Raw genomic sequence first — 21,480 nt, forward strand, 5'->3', positions numbered from 1 at the left:
GGGAATGATCAGCAAATGACGTCGGATTGTTGAAGATGTACTTTTGAGTATCTACTAGGATATACTCTAGTAAGAACTCCTGGGGCATAGGTGGTGATACCATTAAAAAAAATAAAGCGTTGCTTTTTTTCAATTTAAATTTTTACCAACCGTTGAAAAATTCAAATTCTAAAAAACCGTTAACATACTAATGGTTGCTAGCAATTCTGAAATTGATTCTTGCTGGTGTCGCTCCATAAGGTCGAGTTGAGTATATAAATGCTGTACGTCATTAATGATCAACCCCAAAGAGAAGAAAAATGTGAAAATTTCTTACATTTTAATAATCCATAATTATGCATTTTCCCATACAGATTATTGTTCACATTGTGCATTCAATTCAAAAAGAGACACAGAAATCGCGTGAGGAATGGGAATATCACGTCAATACAATCAGTTCAAGTATGACATTTAAAAGTACAATGAGTACAAGTGAAGCAATTATGCCTAAATCAAATGACGTTTACTGTTTCGAAATGTTGAGTATGGTGTCTGCGTTATCAGGCAGTTCCGTTGGTCGAGCATATCTATCACATCAAATTGATTTAATTAAAGATTTATTAATTTTATTACATACCGGAAGTGAGAGAGTTCAACGGCAAGTTACTTTACTTTTAAGAAGAATTTTACCCGAAATATCACCAGAAACCTTATGTAGCATCTTAGAAATACAGTATAATCCACACAAAGACATCACAGGCCTTTTACAGAATCCAAAACAATTAAATCCACCATTTAATATGGGAATCATTGACATCCTACTTGCCATTATTGCAAAATCATTGCAGATCCAAGTGAAATTTAAGAATGGTTCAAATCCATTGAGTAATAAGAATCTTACAGTAAAGTTATGTGACTATATCATGCCTGCATCATCTCAATCAGTTGCAACACAACGGCTTATTCCACCATATCAACATCAAATCAGTGGTGGAACTGACATTGCATCGAATATGTCAAATTCTTCACGTGATTGTGATTCTGTTGACAGGAATGCAGTGAGCTATAGAGAAGATCCAAGAAAGCGATGGTTCTTGTGTGGAACTGCATCAACAAAATTAGCTGAAAATATAATTTGTCTCATAAAGGACATGATTAATGGGAAATTATCAGAGAAATGGTCGAATGTCACAAAGACAGCAGTAGCTGAATGCATCATTAATCTTGCACATCTTGATGATTTCCATCGACAGCCTGAAACGTGTTTAAAGACACCAACAATATGGTTGGCACTAGCAAGCTTGTGTGTCCTCAATGAAGATCATGTCATGAAATTATCATCAGGACAATGGAGTAAGTCAGGCGATAAACGACCATTGTGCATTAACCATGACGATAGTGTAACAAATGCAGTCATTGAATGCACGGAATGTGGAACTTTATGCTGTGATTGTGATCGATTCCTTCATCTTAACCGAAAGACTTGGTCACATCATCGAACAGTTTGTAAGGAAGAAGAGGAATCGATTAAAGTGGAACTGCACGAAAGTTGTGGACGAATTAAACTCTTTTGGCTTCTGGGACTTGCTGACAGTAAAACATTAAAAGGTATAATTGAGTTTAGAGACGGCCACAACATAATCATATGCGATACACAAAATGCAATCGGACGGTGTCGTTTTTGTGGCGTATATGGCAATTCAGGTTTATTGGCGGTCGGTAATGTCTGCGTTGAACAGCAATGTCAAGAATATTCAGCAAATGCATGCTCAAAAATTCATGCATGCGGTCACTTTTGCGGTGGCATTATAAATGAAAACAATTGTCTGCCATGCCTACACCAAAAATGTCAATCGGCATCAAGCTATGATCCAAAGAAACCAAAGTTAACACAAGATGGTGATGATATGTGTATGATTTGTTTCACTGAAGCTTTATCTTGCGCACCTTCAATCCAAATGTTATGCGGTCATGTATTCCATTATCATTGTTCACGTACAATACTCCAAAAGCGTTGGCACGGTGCACGTATTAGTTTCGCCTTTTCACAATGTCCAATATGTAAAAATGACATTTATCATGAGTCACTTAAAGACTTATTGGAACCAATAAATGCATTAAAAGAAGATGTAAAGAGGAAGGCTATTATGAGATTGAAATATGAAGGAATTGATAAAGAAATGATTGACGATCAGAAAAACTTGGCAACATATGCGATGGAACGATATGCTTATTATGTATGCTGTAAATGCCAAAAGGTAACTGTAACTGGAATCAGATTGAAAAGTCTTTTATAATATAACAATACATTATAATTTTAAAAATAGGCATATTATGGAGGTGAAGCACGTTGTGACGTTGAATTGGGTGAAAATTTCAATCCCGAGGAGCTTGTGTGTGGCGGTTGCTCTGACATTGCGAAAGCTCAGGTAAGATAAAGCAATTCAATTTTTCATAGATTTCACCTTTAACATCTATGCATTCATTACAGATGTGCCCCAAACATGGTATGGATTTTTTGGAGTATAAGTGCCGATATTGCTGTTCAGTTGCTGTCTTCTTTTGCTTTGGTACGACGCACTTTTGTGATACCTGCCACGATGATTTCCAACGACTCACAAACATTCCGAAAATTAAACTTCCAAAATGCCCAGCTGGTCCAAAAGCATCTCAATTGATGGGCGATGAATGTCCTCTACATATTGTACATCCGCCAACGGGCGAGGAGTTTGCATTAGGTTGTGGAATCTGTAGGAATTTTCACACTTTTTGAGCGGAAGAGATTTCTTTAAATTAAAATTTTTTTCATTTTATGTATGTGGTGTAGGTGATGAGAGAAATGTGTTTCTTTTTAAGTTTATTTATTTGTCTAGTCAATGATGATCTCCAAAGATGAAGTATTATTTCGATGCAATTATTTTTAATTAGGTGAAAGGAAAATTAATTTGAAAAGACGCTAGGAAGATATTTTAAATTTTTGAAAACCTTACAAATGTTTTATGGTAATTGTGTGGTTTTGAAATTATTTTAACGACTTTTTTGAATCCAAAAAGTTCGTTAAAATAAATTTGAACTTTAAGTTCAAAAACCTTACAAACACCTCGAAAATTGGACGGTTTTGGAATTTTATAAAATTTTCTTAACGGTTTTGTGGCAATTTTAATTCTAGTCGTTTATTTTTTTTGTGATGTTCAAAACACTTAAGTTCTGTTATTTATTTATACTTTATTAATTAATTGAATGTATTTGATATTGAATTACTTAGATAAGAAATGATAATTTAAATTGAATTTAATGAGGAAATAATTCTTTTGTTTACCAAAAAAAATAAATAAAAAAAAACTCTCTTTGCTGTTATAAGACTCAATTTGATACTATAAAAATGAAATTGATAGCAAAAGAACTTTAATTATTCAGACTTTATTTGTTGAAAACTGTTTTCCAATAAAAAAATGATCAATAAACATGAAAAGAAAAAAAAATAATCGAAAAGTAAGCAAAAATGCTTTGAGAACTTCCTTCCTGTAATTTATTTTTCAGTATTATTGGCAATGTCATGAAATATGACAGCTGCGGAACTGAAGGTCGTCGATATTTATATTAGAGACTAGAGAAATTTTTTTTGTTGGATATATTTTCTTTATTTTCGTTTCATTAATTTGCTAAGTTATGTTATTATAACATCGTTATTTACATAGTCTAAGCAAAAGGCACTAAGTCTTAATTAGTCAAAAATATATAGATTTTTATATTAAATAATGCATAGTTAATAAATATTTTAATTATTAATAATTATGTGACAATTTTAAAAATGTTATAATTTCTTTGGAATGAGAAACTTGAAATGGAAAAAAGTATTATTTCACATCCATAGGCTGCTTATGGTATGATTTATGTTGCTCACAATAAAAATATATATCTAAAAATGTCTTCAATAAGCTGATTCCATTTTTGGATCATTCAATGACAGCATAGATAGGTACAATACAGACGATATCATCAATAGCATTGAGAAAAACTATAATTTATTCTGAATATAGTGTACAACACATAATTTCTGTTGGAATCAATTTTGTTTTTTGTTGAAATTTTGATTGGCTTTTCAACAAATATAAAGTGCTTATTCATTCACTTTGGACCAGTGATTTGTGATAATTTTTAATTTAACTTTGAGTATTAAATAACAAAATCTCATTTTTAAAAAATCCGTTGTACTAAAAATTCAAATTGAATGTGATAAATTTTGAATTTTCAAAAATCGTTAAAATTCAAATTGTTGGAAAACGTTCAGTTTTGAATTTTTTAAGTCCGTTAAAGTTCAAAATTTTAAAAAAAGTTAATTTTTGAATGCCAATTTGACGAAAAAAATTGATTGATCCTAAAAATGCTCAGTAACAGCTTCACAAGTTTATCAATAAAAGAATCTCATCTTTTCAAATTTCTCAATCCACAAATCAGTAGGTAAACTATCATTATTATTGCTGAGTAAAGTAAGCTCGTCATCATTATGTCTATTATTATTTTCAGTATCTAGTATATAAATAAACTCTTTACAGGTCCTAATAATGCGAGTTATATAAAAAATAGTTGTTAATCTTTTTTGTTTTAGAAATAGTTTTTTCATTAAGAAAAGTTATGTGAAATGGCACTTTTATTAATAACATGAAATTTCCGTAATTCTCAAAGATCTGTAATAGGTCCTGATGTCGACAATGTAACTTGCGATGCTTTTACACCTTTTGGTGGAGACAATAATTTAGTAACTGTTTGCGTTGTCGTTACACTTCCATTTTTAGGCTGAGAATGCTCAATGGTGCTAATTTTTCGTTTGACATCACCACCATTTATTTGGATCTGAAGTTGGTGCTGTTGAGGCTGATGAAATTCTGATTGCAATGAATTTTTATTAGCACTATTATTGGTATTATTTTTTGTTGTGGGATGATGATTTGTGTTAGTTTGCTGGGATGGAGATTTTAATGATGTTACCACATGTTCTAGACTACATTCAAAGGGTATTGAATCAAGGATACAAGCCATGGGATATTATAAGCATTACATTAATATTGTTTTGTTTTTTGTTATACAATTCACCAATGTTTGTTAATTTAATGTGTTGTGGCATGACCAACAAAAAAAAAGTAAATAATAATTCAATGAGGAACAACCCAATTAATCGTCCGGGAAGAGACGAAGTGTACGGGGAAGTAGAATGAAAAAAAGAAGAGATAATGGTGATAAAGTTAGTATGACTACATTTATACCAAAAATAAATAATAGAATGATGATGAGTAACTATACATACGCTATAATTCTACTCTCAGCGTGCTTCTTTCCTGCAAGTGCATCTTGCAAATCTCGTCTCAACTTAAGCGTGTCCTTTTCTAACTGAATTACGTGCGATTTATCAAATGAATCTTCATCATTTTCATTCAATGATGTCTCGTGTCGTTTTGGCGGTGATTGTGATGGATGTCGATGTTGATGGAAATTTGATGGCTGGTCATCAAATTGGAAATTATCACCTGTACTATTAATTACACCATAATTTAAACTCAAATTGCTATTTCGTTTCGTTTGATCATGAATGGCAAGATTGGAATTATTTGGCGGTGTTGTAAAATGTGAGTATTGTTGGAATGGATTATTGTTTACACCTAGGAATGCTTTTATCGTTCTCACTTCGTCCTCCAGCTTTAAAAGTCTTTCATTCGTTGTCTGTCGTTCTAATTTTACATTGTGCAAATGAACCTTAAAAGGAAAAACATAACGGTCATTTTAAATTTAAATTTTTAACGGTTATTTTAGTTTTGAAATTTTTGAACTTTAACGAGATTTTTGAACTCTAAATTTTTAAATTTAATTAGACAGTTTACAAAAAGGAATTTTAAATACAGCAGACACAAAAATAGTCTTGTGAACAAACAGCATGACTCAAAATAAACAAAACTGTCTGTTTTGAGTGAAATTTTCGCATTACAGAAATGTCAAGAAAGAAATGATATTTTTGTCATCTTAATTTTTCTTACTTTTACTTCTTCGAGCTCACGCAATACTCTCATGTTTGTCTCATTATGCGACCATGACTTTTCTTCAATTAAGGCTTTCACACGATTCATTAGCGACTCATCTCGAACTCTTCCAGCATCTCGTACCTCGCGAATTAAGTCAGTAACGATGCCAGGCGTGTAATTTCCACCTAATGAAATTGAGGAAATGAAGGAGTAGAAATGTCAAAGAAATAATTGTCTACATTCATTGCTGCATGTCGCAATTGTCTGTTATCCAAATAGATATCAAAAGAAAAAGCAATTAATAATTACCTTGCGAATGATATGTGGGTGCTGGACTTGCGATTCCAGCAGCATAACCAAATGGTTGACTATGAACACTCAAGCCACTCACGCTATCTCTACGGTGTCTCAAATTCCAACTTGGTGAATATTTTAGTGCTTCCATTTCAACTAATATACAAATGGATTTCTTATATCATTTCAAGGCGAATTATTTTAATATTAGGTATATTAAGATTAAGAAACAATCATAAAAAATGAATTTTAAATTAATTTTTTGCGAAACTGCACATACAAAGAGAGACTTGGGGGAAATAAACACACAACTAATTTGCCACTTTTCTACAAAGAAACTAATAGTATTCAGCAACGGTAACGCAAAAATCAGAGAATACTTCACAATCAAATACACAAGAAGTGATCCCGAGCGGCACTGACTAAAATTGACTGACAGAAACAGTTTTCACATATTTAAGTGATGAATACTGTCATGTGTCGCTCGGGACAAATACTTTTTGGATGTAAAACTCACACAAAAAACTTAAATATTATGAAAAATCACCCACATACCTTTTGTCTCATGTAAACTACGGAATAATTTGGAATTTGTTTCGTGTAAAAGGTGAATTTGCTTGAGTAATGTACGGAATATATTTCGATTGTTTAAGTCATTGCTGCTTGCACCATTTTCTAATTTCTGTTGTTTATCATTGTCCTCATCCGTTTGTCCTTCCTCATCTAATTCATCTTCCGCACTAGATTCATTTGGACGTGTGCTATTCATATTACTATGAGGTGTGTCGTCGATCAGTAAATCATTAAAACTGAAAGTTTTTTTGTGTGTTGAGTTATAAAAGAGAAATAAAATTAAATAAAATAAAATTTGATTAGCACGAGAATTATTGAGTAAAGAAGCAAGGCACATTCAGCAATGAAATGGCATTTTTCGTGAGCACATTGCGTGCAGAGATTCATTTTTCGATTACACATTATGGCAAATGGAAAAATATTGTAAGTAAATTGAGAGAAAGGAGAATAGCCGCTATAAACATTATGAGTCAATTTTCCAATCTGTTATTATGATTGATTTCAGACAAGCCATAAACTGAAAAACATAGGAAAGAAGTCGTGTATTGCACGATATCAATCGGCTATGTATGGATGCAAGATTTTTCGACTTTTTTATTTTAAAGTCATTGCATAGTCTGCAATTAAATTCTACAATTTTGGATGTCTATGCCTTAATAAAATACATACAAAATTTCATTGCTTATTGTTTCTTGTCGTGTTATGCAAACAGCACTTTGCAACAGCACAACAATATAAATAGTTTCACTTTTTTTTAAGGTAGAAACATTCTTCTTTACCGTTTTGATTGATTAATGACATCATTGAGCTTTTCTTGATCGGTGGACGGAATTTTGTCGATTTTTGTTGAGCCAAATGTTGGAAGACTATAGAAATCAGGCTGTGTACTGAGTGATGTGAGCGGATCATTGCTTATTGGCGAGGCAGATTGTTGACGTTGTATCAGATGTGGATATTGTTGTCGGAATTGTGTATTGAAATTCATAAAGGCAGATATGGACGGACTTGAATCCAAATTCTGTAATAATAATGAATAAAAAGAGACTTTATAGTTCACGCAGCTGTCCATTAAACAGTGAAATTAACAATTTAATTTCCCAACCAGTAAATTATTGCCGAATTAAGCGAGATGCCATAAATTATTCATTAAAACAACAACAAAAAACAGAACTTACTATGTGCGGTGGTAACGAAATGGGATCAGCTGAACTATACTGTAGGTGGTTACCTTTACGGTTCGTTGCACCACTACTTGAATTCATTAAAGGCCAGTTACCGTCAAAATTATTATAATCGAAGTTCATTTTCGATGCGTTTTCAAGCCACTTCTCTAGATGATGCTCATAACTTGAATTCAAATTTGGTTGTTGGCCATTTCTTGAAGGCTTTTTCGTGACTTTCTTACGACTCGTTGCATTTGTGTTGGTTACTTTGGGCACTGATGATGATAAGTTATCTATTTGTTGAGAGAAAATAGAAGAAAATAGTCACACATTAGATAAGAATGTTCTTATCTATTTTTTACGCCTTTCCTGCGTCTATACAGATATTTCCTCAGGTATTTTGTTGTTCAGGCATAGACTTTTTGGACAGACACCAAAATATTATTGTTTCTATGCTTAGGGAGAGGTAAGTTGAGGAAATAATGAAATGTAAGCATGACTCATTGGTATTCTCTTTCTACATGAGTTGTCGCTCCTGTTTACATTCCTAACAAGACGTGTTTAATCGAATTAATTCGAAATTCACCGCTAATAGAGACATTGTTATGCAATAAAGGCCTTGTTAAGGCCACCGTTTTCACTTCTTTTCTTATTGTTATTAAATCTTATTTTATTTTTTGCGTAGTTAGACATGATGATTTCTTTTTTGAGCATATACATAAGTATGATATTATCACACGAAAATTTAAAAACATTGTATTTTAAATTAACACATAAATATATGTGACTAATTGGATTTGATTCTTCCGTAGTTGTTAAGTGTGCGATCACTTTACTTACCATTAATTGATTTTTCGTTGTTTTCATTATTGCTGTTATTTGTACTCATTTTCTCAGCTATATTTAAGTTCAGCGTTAATAGTTGGGAAGATTAACCGAATAATTGCTTGTCTATCACTTATCTTCTTGTGTTTGTCTCTTTCTTGTCGCTTCTTGTGTATTCTTTTTATGTTCTCTTTTTTTTTGTCACAGCAATTTTCGAATTACTTTATGACAGGCACCAATGATTTTCTGTATTATATTATTGCTTTATTACATATTCTGATGTTTCACTTCACAGTTTTTTTAATATATTTATATCTTTTTTATTCATGAGATAATGTATGAACTCTCTAAAAGGTTGTAATTAATGCAATAATAAGAAAATAATGTTATAACACATCAACAGCGGAAGGAATGGAATTATTAATGAAATTCACAGAGAACGAGTTAAAATCTTCATTTCTCTCCAAGGTATTTGCGAGACATTCTTTCTATTTTACGACTTGCTTTTTTCTCATGAGTTTGAACTTGTTTGTTTGGTTCACACACTCAATTATACATTTCCAGCTCTGATTTTCTTATATATATATTTTTTTAATGAATTTCAGTATTGGAAAAAAATATTATGCAAATTTTAATCAGCAAGATAATTCTTTTCTCAATTTTATTATGCACAATTAATACACTTTAATTAACTAACAACACCCGCATATAGCTTAATATCTAGCCTCTCGATATGTAAGATTAAAATTTCAAAAACTATGTTGAATGCGCGATAGTTTAAAAACTAATGTTGAACTAATGAAATAAACAGTTTGAGGATTAAGGAAAAAATGTTGGGAATGCATCACTTACTTGGATTTTAAATTTTTGAAAACCGTTAAAATTAACTTCCTTTGTTTTTCCAACTTTTATCAACAATTACGTGTTGTTAATTTAATTAAACGATTGCTAAGATTTATTAACATCAATATTGAACGATATGAAGCATATCTGCGGTTCAAGACCAGAGAATCAGTGAGATCACAGTAGAAATTCCGTTACACAAATATTCTGTATTTTCCATTCGGCTGTGCGGCAGCTGAAATTTTTTAAAAATATTTTGACCGTTAAAGAAGAAAGAAAATTCAAATAATTTTGCACAACATGTCCAACGGACTCAAAATGTCATTTATTACCAGATTAAACAAATATTTATATATTTTAGCTAGACATACCTAATTAATATTCTCAAGATTTACAAAATAGAGAACAATTGTTGTCACACAAAAAACAATATAAATTAATCATTTTTAAGTAGTATATTCCGTAGATCTCGAGAGCACTTAAGATAAATTTTGTAGTAATTTTTTAAGAGGTTGTTAAGGAAATCCACTAAATCTTGATTTGAAATGTCATAAGTCACTTGATTTAAACAACTTGTAAAATTTTGTCCCAAATATGAATGATATGTATTAGCACCTTGCTCACTAGCATATTGTTCCTTAAAATTGGTCGTTAATTTGAATTGTGCTGCCTCTGACACAGAATCAATCATTCGATCAACCTCACTTTGTGTCACTACTGTACGATGAACTGAATCTAGTCGTCTTTGATTTTCCTTAATTATATGATTTCGGTCACTTGTGAATTTTCCTAATAGGAATCCAAAAATTAATGCAATAAATGCAATGGACATAGTAAGACTTATACATGTTCTCTTGCTAATATATTGACGAATATCAAAACCACTAAAAAAGCAATAAAAAAGTATATTTTATGATGCTATAAATGACAACGGCTTAATATTGTGAGATATCTCACCTTGTGTCTGTTGAATTTGCTCTCATTGCTGTTTGGTATGACAATACTCTGTCCATCATCTCTTTAAGTTATTTTTAATTGGATATTATTCATATAGGTATATAGTGGATGTCTCGCACAATAAACTCCAGATACAGAAATAAATAGTCAACGCGTGCTACACCACGCTACGAATGAATGAAGAATAGAATATAAAAGAAAATTAGGAAAATCATAAAGGAAAAGAATGCACGATAGTATTAAATTGATTGAGGAATTACGTCCAAAGCGCATTGTTTGGCTATTTATGGATATTCTTAATTATTTTTTTGAAAACAATCCAAATTGAGATTTTCGAATTTTTCAATATCTTATGCTAAAACAAGCTGCATGTCCATCGTAGTATTGATGTTTCTATGCGAAACAACATAAATTTCAATGATTAATTGATCCAGTGAAGCTATACCTAGAAACATTATCAATAACTCTTGTTGTACTAAACTCAATCATTTTTTGTGAAATTTCTTGTTTAAACAAGCTTAATGTAAATCAATATTATGATAGTCCTATGCTTAACAACATAAATATTAGTGATTTATAGATCCAGAGCAGTTACATCTAGCAAAATCATTAAAATTCTCCAATTTTCATTTTGGCTCAATTTAATGTACTAAAAATTGTTGGACGAAAAGTTGTTCTAAAAATTCACAATAGCGTATTTATCACGTGTCTAAAAATATACAGACTAATCACAACTATGTAGCTCTCAACTTAATTAAACATGTGCTGAAAATTAGCCTTTGGACTTCATTTTTATTTTCTCTTGGCCGTCATTTTCATTTACAATGACTATATAGCAAATCACCTTGAATCTCCTGTCGCACACACAATTTACTATTAAAAATAACACATGAGGATTTTTCTCTTTTTCATAATGTTCATCTAAATTCCCTTTGTACTCCGGTACGTATTTATTTTGTGTATTATAATAGAGCGTTTACCGCACAAAACAGTCAACAAGCTATAAATTTGTTCTTTTTATTCTTTTGTTGAACGGAAAGGTTCGAGGAAAAAAAATTTCTCACAATTTTTCTTAATAGATATTCAGTGTCGTCGGCTTAAATATCTGTGTGGAAAGAGAAGAAAAGTCTCTAATATTTATAGAAAGTAAATGAGGAAATGAGAGTCACAAAATGCGATTCCTTCCAGCTTGCATGTCTACACGGGGACTAAATATTTCATATATTTGTTTTGATTACACACTATGATTAATATAGTGATCAACAGTCATTAAAGTCGTGCCTTGCTTATCGTCGTAGCAGGCTAGAACGTATAATTACACAAATTTGTGGAACAAATACACTAAAACTATGACTAAAACTTGATAGTTTTTAATCCTCGAATAAAAATGTTTAACAACACAACTCGTTGACTGGCTGTCGCGGACTGAGCGAAAATTTTTCCTATACTATAGAATTATTTTTTTTCTTTCTTTTTTTCATGCCTTTCATTCTGTCGATTGCAATCATAGTGAAAAACTCTCCTAAAAATTTCTCTCACTATTCACGGAATTATACTCAAGAAGCTCATTCAGACACAAGATATAATGTGCATTATTTATGATTTTTGTTAAAAAGATATCCATTTAAATCTTGGATTAATGATTATGAGTGCGGCACTTTGCGTCTCATGATGAATATTGTGTTATTAAATCCATCAGCTGCTAAGCTCATATCCATCATTTGTATTTTGTTGGGTATATGAATAGGTCTTTTGGAAGTGACGTCAATTAGTCAGGACCAGTTGACCTAATCAGCATGCGTTATTCTGTTGTACACATGACAGACAAGCGGACAGCATAATTATGTCCAAGCATCGTTTGTTTGTCAGTGACAGTCACTCAATAGACCTTTAGAGTGATTTGGTCTGTTCAAAAAGCTTAAAAAGTTCAATGTCAAAAAAGCTCAAAATGAAAATCCAAAAAGCTTTCAAAAAAGCTCAAAATCCTGTCAAAATTCAAATTCAAGGTCAAAAAGCCATTAGAACCACTTCCTCAAATGCATCACATCACTAACGGACATCCTCTATACAACGTTGCATGAACACACATTAAAAGTATTTGAAGAATTTGAGTTGGCATGAAAAGTTGAGCAGAAAGACTAACTTTAAAGGTGAAAAGAATATGGAAAGAATGAGGCCAAGAACACTATAAATAAGAGAGTGAGTTCAAATAGCAAAACAACTTTAATGTTTTCTTTCTTCCTTAAATAGCCTTTGACTATATAACTAAAATTCTCCTTCCGCTTGCTTTTCTGTTTTGATTAATCCTGGTATTGGAAATATTTCATCATCCGGATTGACAGAGCGCATATTTTTTTGATGAATTTTACTTCCATTAACTACGTTTTATTATGAGTTCATGCTGACAGTAATGTTTATGTATTAAAATGATCCCTTGTCGGTTATAATGTGCTTTGACGACAGAAAACTGACTGCATAAAAATATTGGATATTTGTTGATTAAATATTTAATGTTTAAATTCCATTAATGTCAACACCTATGGGTTTTTCCCATTGCAAGGATATGTTTTGAACGTTCGGGTGCTTATTGTTAGTCTTCTTGGTTCATTTTTGTAAAGGACTCACGTTTTGAATTGATTGCTTTAGGACTCAATTGAAAAATTTAAAGTTTTTATATTCTTGCCCCTGTTAATAGTCCTGGATCTAGTCAAATCCAAAACATAAGCAATATATCACAGAAAGATCAATAAAATGACAAGCATAAAGCTGGTTTTGATATGAAAATTTACGAAATTCCAAATTTTTGAATTTTGAATTGATGTAAACTAAGAAAGCTTGAGTTTTTCAATCCAAAATGTGACAAAATGCTTCATCGAGTCACTTCCTCTTCCCTTATTATAAGCCATAAATTCCAATAAATGTAAACAAAACAAATTTTTCCTCTGCAATTTCTAGTTAATTATACCAAAATAAATGCATAAAAGCTCTAATAAGCTCAAAGTATTAAGAAAATTCTACCTAAATCAAAAACATGCTCACGAAAAAAAGGCACAAAAAGGAAACAAGAAATAAAAATTTTTATGTCTACCTTAAAAATGAAGAGAAAAAAATAAAAGCAGGACTAGTCCAGCGCTTATTATATATTCTAGAAATATACAGGCATAATGGTTGGGTTGCAATTTATAACGTGGAAAAATTACTTTCTACTAAACGCTTAGTCGAGTTATTTATTAATACCTAATGAGAAAAAGCTTGCGATTTATGCAAAAAGCAGAAGTGCATATATGAATACCTTAATGAGCTTCATAAATGCGCAACAAACTATTCTATATTTATAGTGTATTTTATTGTTATTATTTGTGGGAATTTGAAGGACGTTCTGGCAAGTCGTGCTCATAGAAAGTGAATGAGAATAATTATGACGAGGATTTATGCTTGAATAACATGACCAGAAGATACCTTGAAATAAAAAGAAGTAATCTTGACCTTTAATGTATGTCACATTTAGTAATCCATAGAACGTGCTGTGCATCAAATTTCAACTCTTCACGAAAAATAAGCTTGATTGTAAATTTTTAAGGCTTCTCGAGCCTAAATCGATGACTAATTGCCGGTAGAATATGTATTTTAATGCGGAATTCCATCAACACGTAAATTATTTTTCCATTCTGTCTGCTTGATTCCATTTCATAACAATCGTCTTTTGGCACATGTAAGAAACAGAGTAAGCATGCTAGTAGATGTAAGGCTGTGGAAATAAATTATTGTATATTCTGAAATTGTGTCATCGATGTTGGTGATTATAGACAATGTCACAGACGCTGTCGCGTCAACTGTTGCATAGAAAATCATAGCCGTCTTCGATCTATTTCTCGTATCTTGTTTATAAATGCAGATTGTAAGACTTTAATCAATTCTATCCAGTCTCTGGCTTGTAACTCTCCCGATCAGCACATGTTCAAGACGCAAAATTCTTCTGACAACGCCGAAACGGCTGATTTCGACCTATTTTATGACGAAAAGTGTGGTTCGCTGTTACATTGTGTCGCTCGGGTCTATCTAAGTATCCTGAGTCCTAGCCATGATTAAAAGCTTATTAAATGCTAACGAACGACATGACACAAGACTCACAAATCATAATGTCTCTTCATACCTATGTCACCAAACCCCAATCATACTAGATGATCCCGTAACCGACGAAACCAATTTTCATGGCAACTCTGCATCCATACGATAGAAAAAACATTTAATCCACAAGAATGGAAAGGCAATGAAATAATTCAACTAATTTAATTAGATACATTTCAGCTTTTGAGTTAGCTTCTTCAAGTCCACTTTCCTCAGTTATTGTCGAGACTTTAACCGTTAACAACCGGAAGGAATAAGAACAAAGAAAAATATAATATAGTGGAAGTGAGCAACAAAAAATTTCTAAGCCTTTTCCTATTGAACAACAAAATTTGGATAGCAGAAATTAAGGTGTGAAAATTATTTTCCGATAAAGGAAACGACGGCAAGGAATTCTTAGAAAAAAATTGTGCTTTATGTTGGAGCTTAATTTCTGATTGCATAACTTCCTTTCCAACTTCGAATAGGTTAATTATGAAGATTTATGACTTGATTGAGGAAAATGGCAGAGCAATTTTCTTTGACTGACACTTTTCCAAAGCTCCGTAGCTGGAACATGCAAAATATTCAAATTAAGTCATGAAAAATTATTCCAGTTCCAATTCTCTTATGTAACTAATTAAATTAGTCAACTTTATTGCTCAAGGAAAATTTGCTCAATTTAAAGTAAAGAAGTGAAGTCATATTAATGTAAATATTGTGTCTAGCTCTGCTATGTCCACAACTAAAATGGAATTATTGATCACATTACTGAAATTGGGCAGTTAAGGCGAGGATTGTTGTTGCTGGTGTTATGATTAGTGACATTTCTGTCAACTTGGATGTTTACAAATCATTAGGAATGAATAAGCTTACTTTAATGAGGACCTAATAACTCTTGAACGGAACTTTGTCCGTTGAGCTTCAAAAAAGTTCAAAATTCAACTTTTCGGGACTTTGTTTACGAAATTTTAAAACGATTTTTTGGAAATTTCAGTCATTTCTTGCACATTTCCTTGTTTTAAACTTGATATTAAGTTAATTTAAGGTTCAAAGTTATGATATTTGCTTGCTGGTAACTGGCAAAACAAACAGATTCTACTTTAATTTGCAATTTTCAGAAATTTCAATGTTTTTCAAAGTTCAATAATATTTCTTACCTATTTCAAATTTTGAACTAAAATGACCGTTACAAGTTGAGAATTGTGCAAATTTCCAAAAACATCCGTTCTCAGAAAGCTTTGACCTAGTCTATTTAACTTTTCAATATTATTTATGGGTTTCTGTTGAAGCAACAGCACCAATAAATCCATTTAACATAAATCGAAGGACATTTTAATAAGAACAACCTTCAATAAAAAAACAAATCGCCAATAATTACATAAGCAGGACAATATCTGAATCAGACTTCCATGGTTGGTTGTGAAATATTATATCCAATGCATTTTAAAACTCCGAATTTAACAAAGGAAGTTATGCAATATGAACATTTTTTAATCCTTAATACATCAAAAATATACAATCAACATCTGTTCGGCTATTGTCCATTATGACAATAGATTTCAGTCTATTACGTATTATTGTTGGACATTGACACATTGATATCTAAAGCAGCAAGTTCTTTTCAAAAAAATCCCAAAATATCTTATTGAATCTCATGTCCATGAACATTCTTATCATTGTCGTCCATGAAAAGCATCAACAATTAAGGCATACACAAAAAAATGTCAACAGTATCAAAAAGACGCGTAATGAAATCGATTGCCCACAACTGCTTAAATGACACTTTTCCACCAAAATAAAGAAAACCAGGAAGTTTCGCTAAATTTATAGGTCAAATAAGCTTATTGCCTCCGCATTTTATTGTGTACGACACACATTAATATACACAATTCATTTCCGAGCATTTACTCACATACCTTTTTTCATACATAAGCACCAAAGTTCATAATATTTTGGGTATTTCAATTTAATATCTTGTCCATTGCCATTCATCAATTTGATGACTGTAATATGATACATGTCATGTATGTCCTCAAAACTTTTTTTAATCTTCTAAATAAATCGATTTCCACTTCATATCATGATAGGAACTGACATCATTACGTTCATAATTTAGCATATATGCAGTCTCTGACATAACGAGTTAAAAGTATTAAAAAAATCTAAAGGAACTAAAAGGATTAAATTGTATAATTCAAGTTAGTGGAATAATTATCAACTGGAACTAACAGTGAAAGACATGTGAAGCAGTGCTTAATAAAAAAATAGTAAAAAATGAAATCAGAATCGAAAGAAAATTTAGTAAATTCCCAAAGTCCATCCGAGAATAATTTGAATCAAATTGCAATTGAGGAAGGAACAAAAGCTGATGATGATGATCTTAACATCATTAACGACATTGTGCTGACAAATGTCGAGAAGAAATTCCTCCTAAGTGCTGAACGTGGTGATTGTGCGACAGTACGAAAGTTAATAGCTGAATATCAAGGACGTCCTGAAGATCTGAACATTGATTGTGTAGATCCACTACAAAGATCAGCACTTATTGCAGCAATTGAGAATGAAAATATTGAATTAATTCAGCTACTCTTGGAAGCTGGAATTCAAGTTAAGGATGCACTGCTGCATGCAATTAAGGAAGAGTATATTGAAGCTGTGGACACTCTTCTGCAATGGGAAGAAGAAAATCATGTTGCAGGTGAACCATACAGTTGGGAATCAGTCGATCGTAGTAGCTCAAGTTTTACTCAGGACATCACACCCTTAATACTTGCTGCCCATAAAAATAATTATGAAATTCTCAAGATTCTTCTAGACAGAGGTGCCAGTTTACCAATGCCGCATGATGTTCGGTATGTGAAATATTATTGGAATAGCAATTAAGATCCTTAATAATGACAATATTACTTAATAGGTGTGGATGCGATGAGTGTGTATTGTCAAGCGAAACAGATTCATTACGACACTCTCAGGTGACCTAAATGACATTTTATCATAAGCATGACATTTAACGATAAAATATTATTACATTATTGTGTCATTTTTTTTTGTTCATTAATACAGTCACGCATAAATGCTTACAAAGCCTTATCAGCAAGCTCTCTGATTGCATTGAGCTCACGGGATCCAATATTAACTGCATTTGAATTAAGCTGGGAATTGAGACGATTAAGTCGTATGGAAACGGAATTTCGTGTTGAGTACAATAACATGCGAAAGAATGTCCAAGAATTTTCAACGGCATTATTGGATCATGCAAGAACTAGTAATGAGTTGGAAATCATGCTCAATTATAATCCGAGTGGTGAGAATTGGGAACCAGGCGAGAGACAAACATTGGATCGATTAAAACTGGCCATTAAGTACAAGCAGAAGAAGGTTAATTAATGTGCTGTGCGACAAGCTGACTGTGATTAATTTTGATATTTTGTTATTATTTCAGTTTGTAGCCCATCCAAATGTCCAACAGTTGCTCGCAAAAATTTGGTATGAGTCATATCCACTGCCGTAAACTATATTTTAATCAAATTACTTTCAGGTATGAAGGACTTCCAGGATTCAGACGGAAAGGAATGGTCGGACAACTATTTCAAGTCATAAAGCTCGCCTCATGCTTCCCAGTATACTGTACAATTTACATGCTTGCCCCAAACTCGGAAATCGGAAAATTTATGAAGAAACCTTTTGTTAAGTTCATCACTCACTCGGCTAGTTACGTCTGCTTCTTGAGTAAGTTCCATACTACATCTATAAGTACTCCATGACTGACTAAATTCATTATTTACAGCTCTTCTTGGTGCTGCATCACAACGTGTTGAATTTCTGCTTCTAGAATGGTTTGGTAACTCATGGATACACTCACTACTTGATGAATGGAAGCGACATGAACGCGGAGCATTACCGGGAATAGCTGAGAGCGCATGTATGGTCTACATAGTTAGTAAGTATATGTCGTGTCTCTAACAATAGCAATTTAATTATCATTGTCATGATTTTTATTATCCATACCTTAAGGCTTAATATGGGGAGAAATACGTTCGCTTTATTCGGAAGGACTGTTGGACTACATCTCAGATTTATGGAATATTGTTGACTTTATATCCAATTCATTTTATGTTGCTTGGATAAGTCTTCGTTTAACGTCATGGTATACAGTTCATCGCGATGCTAAGGCAGGACTAAATCCTTGGTATCCACGCGAAGAATGGTCTCCATATGATCCAATGCTTTTATCCGAAGGCGCATTTGCAGCTGGCATGATTTTCTCATTCTTAAAGCTTGTTCATATATTCTCAATTAATCCCCATCTCGGACCACTTCAAGTCAGTTTAGGACGTATGATAATTGATATTATAAAGTTCTTCTTCATCTATACGTTAGTGCTGTTTGCATTTGGATGTGGATTGAATCAACTCATGTGGTATTATGCTGATTTAGAGAAAAATAAATGTTATCATTTACCCAGTGGACTTCCTGATTTCGATAATAATGAAAAGGCGTGCGGTATATGGAGGCGATTTGCAAAGTATGTAGTTTATGGACAGGATTTAATGTCAATAAGTATAATTATTTCTATTACAGTCTTTTCGAGACATCGCAGTCACTGTTTTGGGCTTCATTTGGTCTGGTCGATCTGATGGCATTTGATTTGACTGGAATTAAGAGTTTCACGAGGTTCTGGGCACTGCTTATGTTTGGCAGCTACAGTGTCATCAAGTAAGTGAACTTCAATGTCTAAATTTCCATAACTTACTCAAACTCTTCTTAATATCCATCCAACAGTATCATCGTACTCCTAAATATGCTTATTGCCATGATGTCCAACTCTTACCAAATCATATCCGAAAGAAGTGATTCTGAATGGAAGTTTGCACGCTCCAAGTTATGGATAAGTTATTTCGATGACGGTACGACACTTCCAGCACCATTCAATCTATTTCCAACAGTAAAATTATTGAAATGTGGAAGGGGCAAGTTATCATCCACAAGTACAATCGTAAGTTGATTTAAAACTTCTACAGTATGCTGGGTATATAATTTAATTTGTTTTGTACCTTTTGGCATTTTTGTGATTCCAAAACTTTTCACATCTTCTTCAATCTGTTAACAGAAACGTTCTCGTGATAAAGCTCGCCTACGTCACGATAATGTCATGAAATTATTAGTACGACGCTTTGTATGTGATGAACAAAGGAAACGAGATGATTCTGGCATTACCGAAGATGACGTCATGGAAATTCGACAAGATATTAGTACATTGAGATATGAGTTGATTGATATATTTAAGCAGAATGGTATGAAGACACCGAGAGTCTCTAAAGATGACAGTCAAGGTGGGTATTAAGGATCTTCCAAAAACAAGCTTAATTTAATTAAATTTAATCTTTTAGTTTCGGGCAAGAAGGGAAAAATCATGGAAAGAAGAATCTTGAAAGACTTTCAAATTGGAATCGTTGAAGGAATTCTTAATGCATCCTTACAGAGTGCTAAAGAGCCTAAGGATGTTTTCAGTACAATTGCTAAAGTTATTGGCAGACGAACAAGTTCCAAAAAGTAAATATGATTATTTATTTTAAAAAGTTGTTCCTTATAACCCACTTATTTAATTTCCACAGCAAACAAGAGGATTGGAATGCAATTGTACGTAAGAATACTGTAATCAGGAATCCAATTGGTTCAAAATCGGAAGCATTACAACGTCAACAATCACGTCAGAGCTTACGAAGGCATATTATGAGTGCTCAGACTCAAGGATTGATGATGGATACTAACAATTTACTACAATATAATCCAAAGCTTGCTGATGTTAGTCATACAACAAGAATTGCTTATGCTAAGTTCATGACAACAAAGATTAAGAAGGAAATTAAATTTGAAGATGATCAAACAGAAGGTGAAAAGATAAGGATTGAGAATGAACTGGAAAGAACAAGAGGCGCCAGAGCTCTAAACAGATTCAAAGCAAATGCTGGAATATTAAAGAAACGAGAAGCTCCTAAGAATCCAGAAGTTATTTTACAAAATGGAGATTTAACAACTGTAGAAGTTGAAAAGTCATTACCAGTCAGTCCACCAGCATCTCCTGTGAATGGACCAAATGGCGCAGATTTACAGAACTTCCCAATGTCAATTGAACGAGACTTTCGAGCTAGAACTCCAATTCAAGAAGAAATTGAGACGCCATCTGACTTACCTTCTAGTCCTAGAAACAGCCTTGATGTTCCTGATAAAAAAGTTATGTCTCCAAGGATATCATCACCACAATCTTCATCATCAGATAGTCCAGCAACTCCATCTAAATCTAGTTCTGATCTAGAAAAGTCACCACAAAAGGAAACAAAGTCAGTTCCGCCAACGAGATCAAGATCTCCATCAGTAGTCAATATACCTGAAATCAAAACTCCAGAACCATCAGAACCAAATGTGCCAAAAGGACGTAAAAACTCCCAAGATACTTCCGCTCATCTATCTCCACATCCACCAAGTCCATCAATAAGCATTGCAAGCACTGACAAAGGAAAGTCAAAAATAACTGGCAAAACATTGACTGGATGGTTGTAGATGACTACTCAACATATTTATAATCAATATTTTAAGCTGAATCTTATTAATCTACAGTATTTTTATTCATACAAAGATTAAAGGTGGATAAGGAACATGCGAACTCAATAGAAGATTAATTAAACTTTTTAAGCATCATTAAAAAAACGAGAGAAGTAAAA

The 21,480-nt window shown here is 32.6% G+C and overlaps 3 protein-coding genes and 1 long non-coding RNA gene across 7 annotated transcripts in view; 2 read left to right on the forward strand and 2 right to left on the reverse strand.

Annotated features, from left to right (window-relative positions):
• hiw (MYC binding protein highwire) overlaps positions 1 to 3,005 on the forward strand; it is a 32,097-nt gene extending 29,092 nt beyond the window's left edge. Inside the window, exons 13-15 of the mRNA XM_070639560.1 lie at positions 354 to 2,237; positions 2,307 to 2,408; positions 2,471 to 3,005. Coding sequence (XP_070495661.1) covers positions 354 to 2,237; positions 2,307 to 2,408; positions 2,471 to 2,752 — 2,268 coding nt within the window. The 3' untranslated portion in view covers positions 2,753 to 3,005. The remainder of the gene's footprint in view (positions 1 to 353; positions 2,238 to 2,306; positions 2,409 to 2,470) is intronic.
• A 496-nt stretch (positions 3,006 to 3,501) lies between these two features.
• LOC139089888 (GATA zinc finger domain-containing protein 14) lies at positions 3,502 to 9,665 on the reverse strand. Of its 3 annotated transcripts, none has more exons than XM_070639522.1 (8): positions 8,864 to 9,664; positions 8,036 to 8,316; positions 7,640 to 7,878; positions 6,843 to 7,096; positions 6,303 to 6,443; positions 6,009 to 6,178; positions 5,285 to 5,730; positions 3,504 to 4,981 (listed from the first exon to the last, which is right to left on the reverse strand). In XM_070639522.1, exons 1-8 carry the CDS (start codon positions 8,910 to 8,912, stop codon positions 4,660 to 4,662), a joined length of 1,902 nt encoding a protein of 633 aa, XP_070495623.1. In that variant the 5' UTR covers positions 8,913 to 9,664; the 3' UTR covers positions 3,504 to 4,659. The 3 variants fall into 3 exon arrangements, with proteins under 3 accessions (XP_070495625.1, XP_070495623.1, XP_070495626.1); XM_070639525.1 differs by having other exon boundaries at positions 4,682 to 4,865; XM_070639524.1 differs by lacking the exon at positions 6,303 to 6,443 and having other exon boundaries at positions 3,502 to 4,981; positions 8,864 to 9,665.
• A 315-nt stretch (positions 9,666 to 9,980) lies between these two features.
• LOC139089873 (uncharacterized) lies at positions 9,981 to 12,060 on the reverse strand. 2 transcript variants are annotated; one of them, XR_011544338.1, is made up of 4 exons: positions 11,818 to 12,060; positions 11,493 to 11,753; positions 10,649 to 10,815; positions 9,981 to 10,575 (listed from the first exon to the last, which is right to left on the reverse strand). It is a non-coding gene; the product is annotated as an uncharacterized lncRNA (long non-coding RNA). The 2 variants fall into 2 exon arrangements; XR_011544337.1 differs by having other exon boundaries at positions 11,493 to 12,060.
• Positions 12,061 to 17,010: 4,950 nt separating this feature from the next.
• trp (transient receptor potential) lies at positions 17,011 to 21,461 on the forward strand. Its single transcript, XM_070639533.1, has 12 exons — positions 17,011 to 17,610; positions 17,673 to 17,730; positions 17,822 to 18,136; positions 18,201 to 18,244; positions 18,297 to 18,487; positions 18,546 to 18,698; positions 18,773 to 19,283; positions 19,340 to 19,474; positions 19,541 to 19,754; positions 19,869 to 20,091; positions 20,149 to 20,311; positions 20,374 to 21,461. Exons 1-12 carry the CDS (start codon positions 17,033 to 17,035, stop codon positions 21,317 to 21,319), a joined length of 3,531 nt encoding a protein of 1,176 aa, XP_070495634.1. The 5' UTR covers positions 17,011 to 17,032; the 3' UTR covers positions 21,320 to 21,461.
• The last annotated feature ends 19 nt before the right edge of the window (positions 21,462 to 21,480 follow it).

Source organism: Chironomus tepperi, unplaced genomic scaffold, assembly GCF_022539635.2.
Source record: "Chironomus tepperi strain 1889 unplaced genomic scaffold, CSIRO-AGI_Ctep_v1 contig_196, whole genome shotgun sequence".
NCBI lineage: Eukaryota > Metazoa > Arthropoda > Insecta > Diptera > Chironomidae > Chironomus > Chironomus tepperi.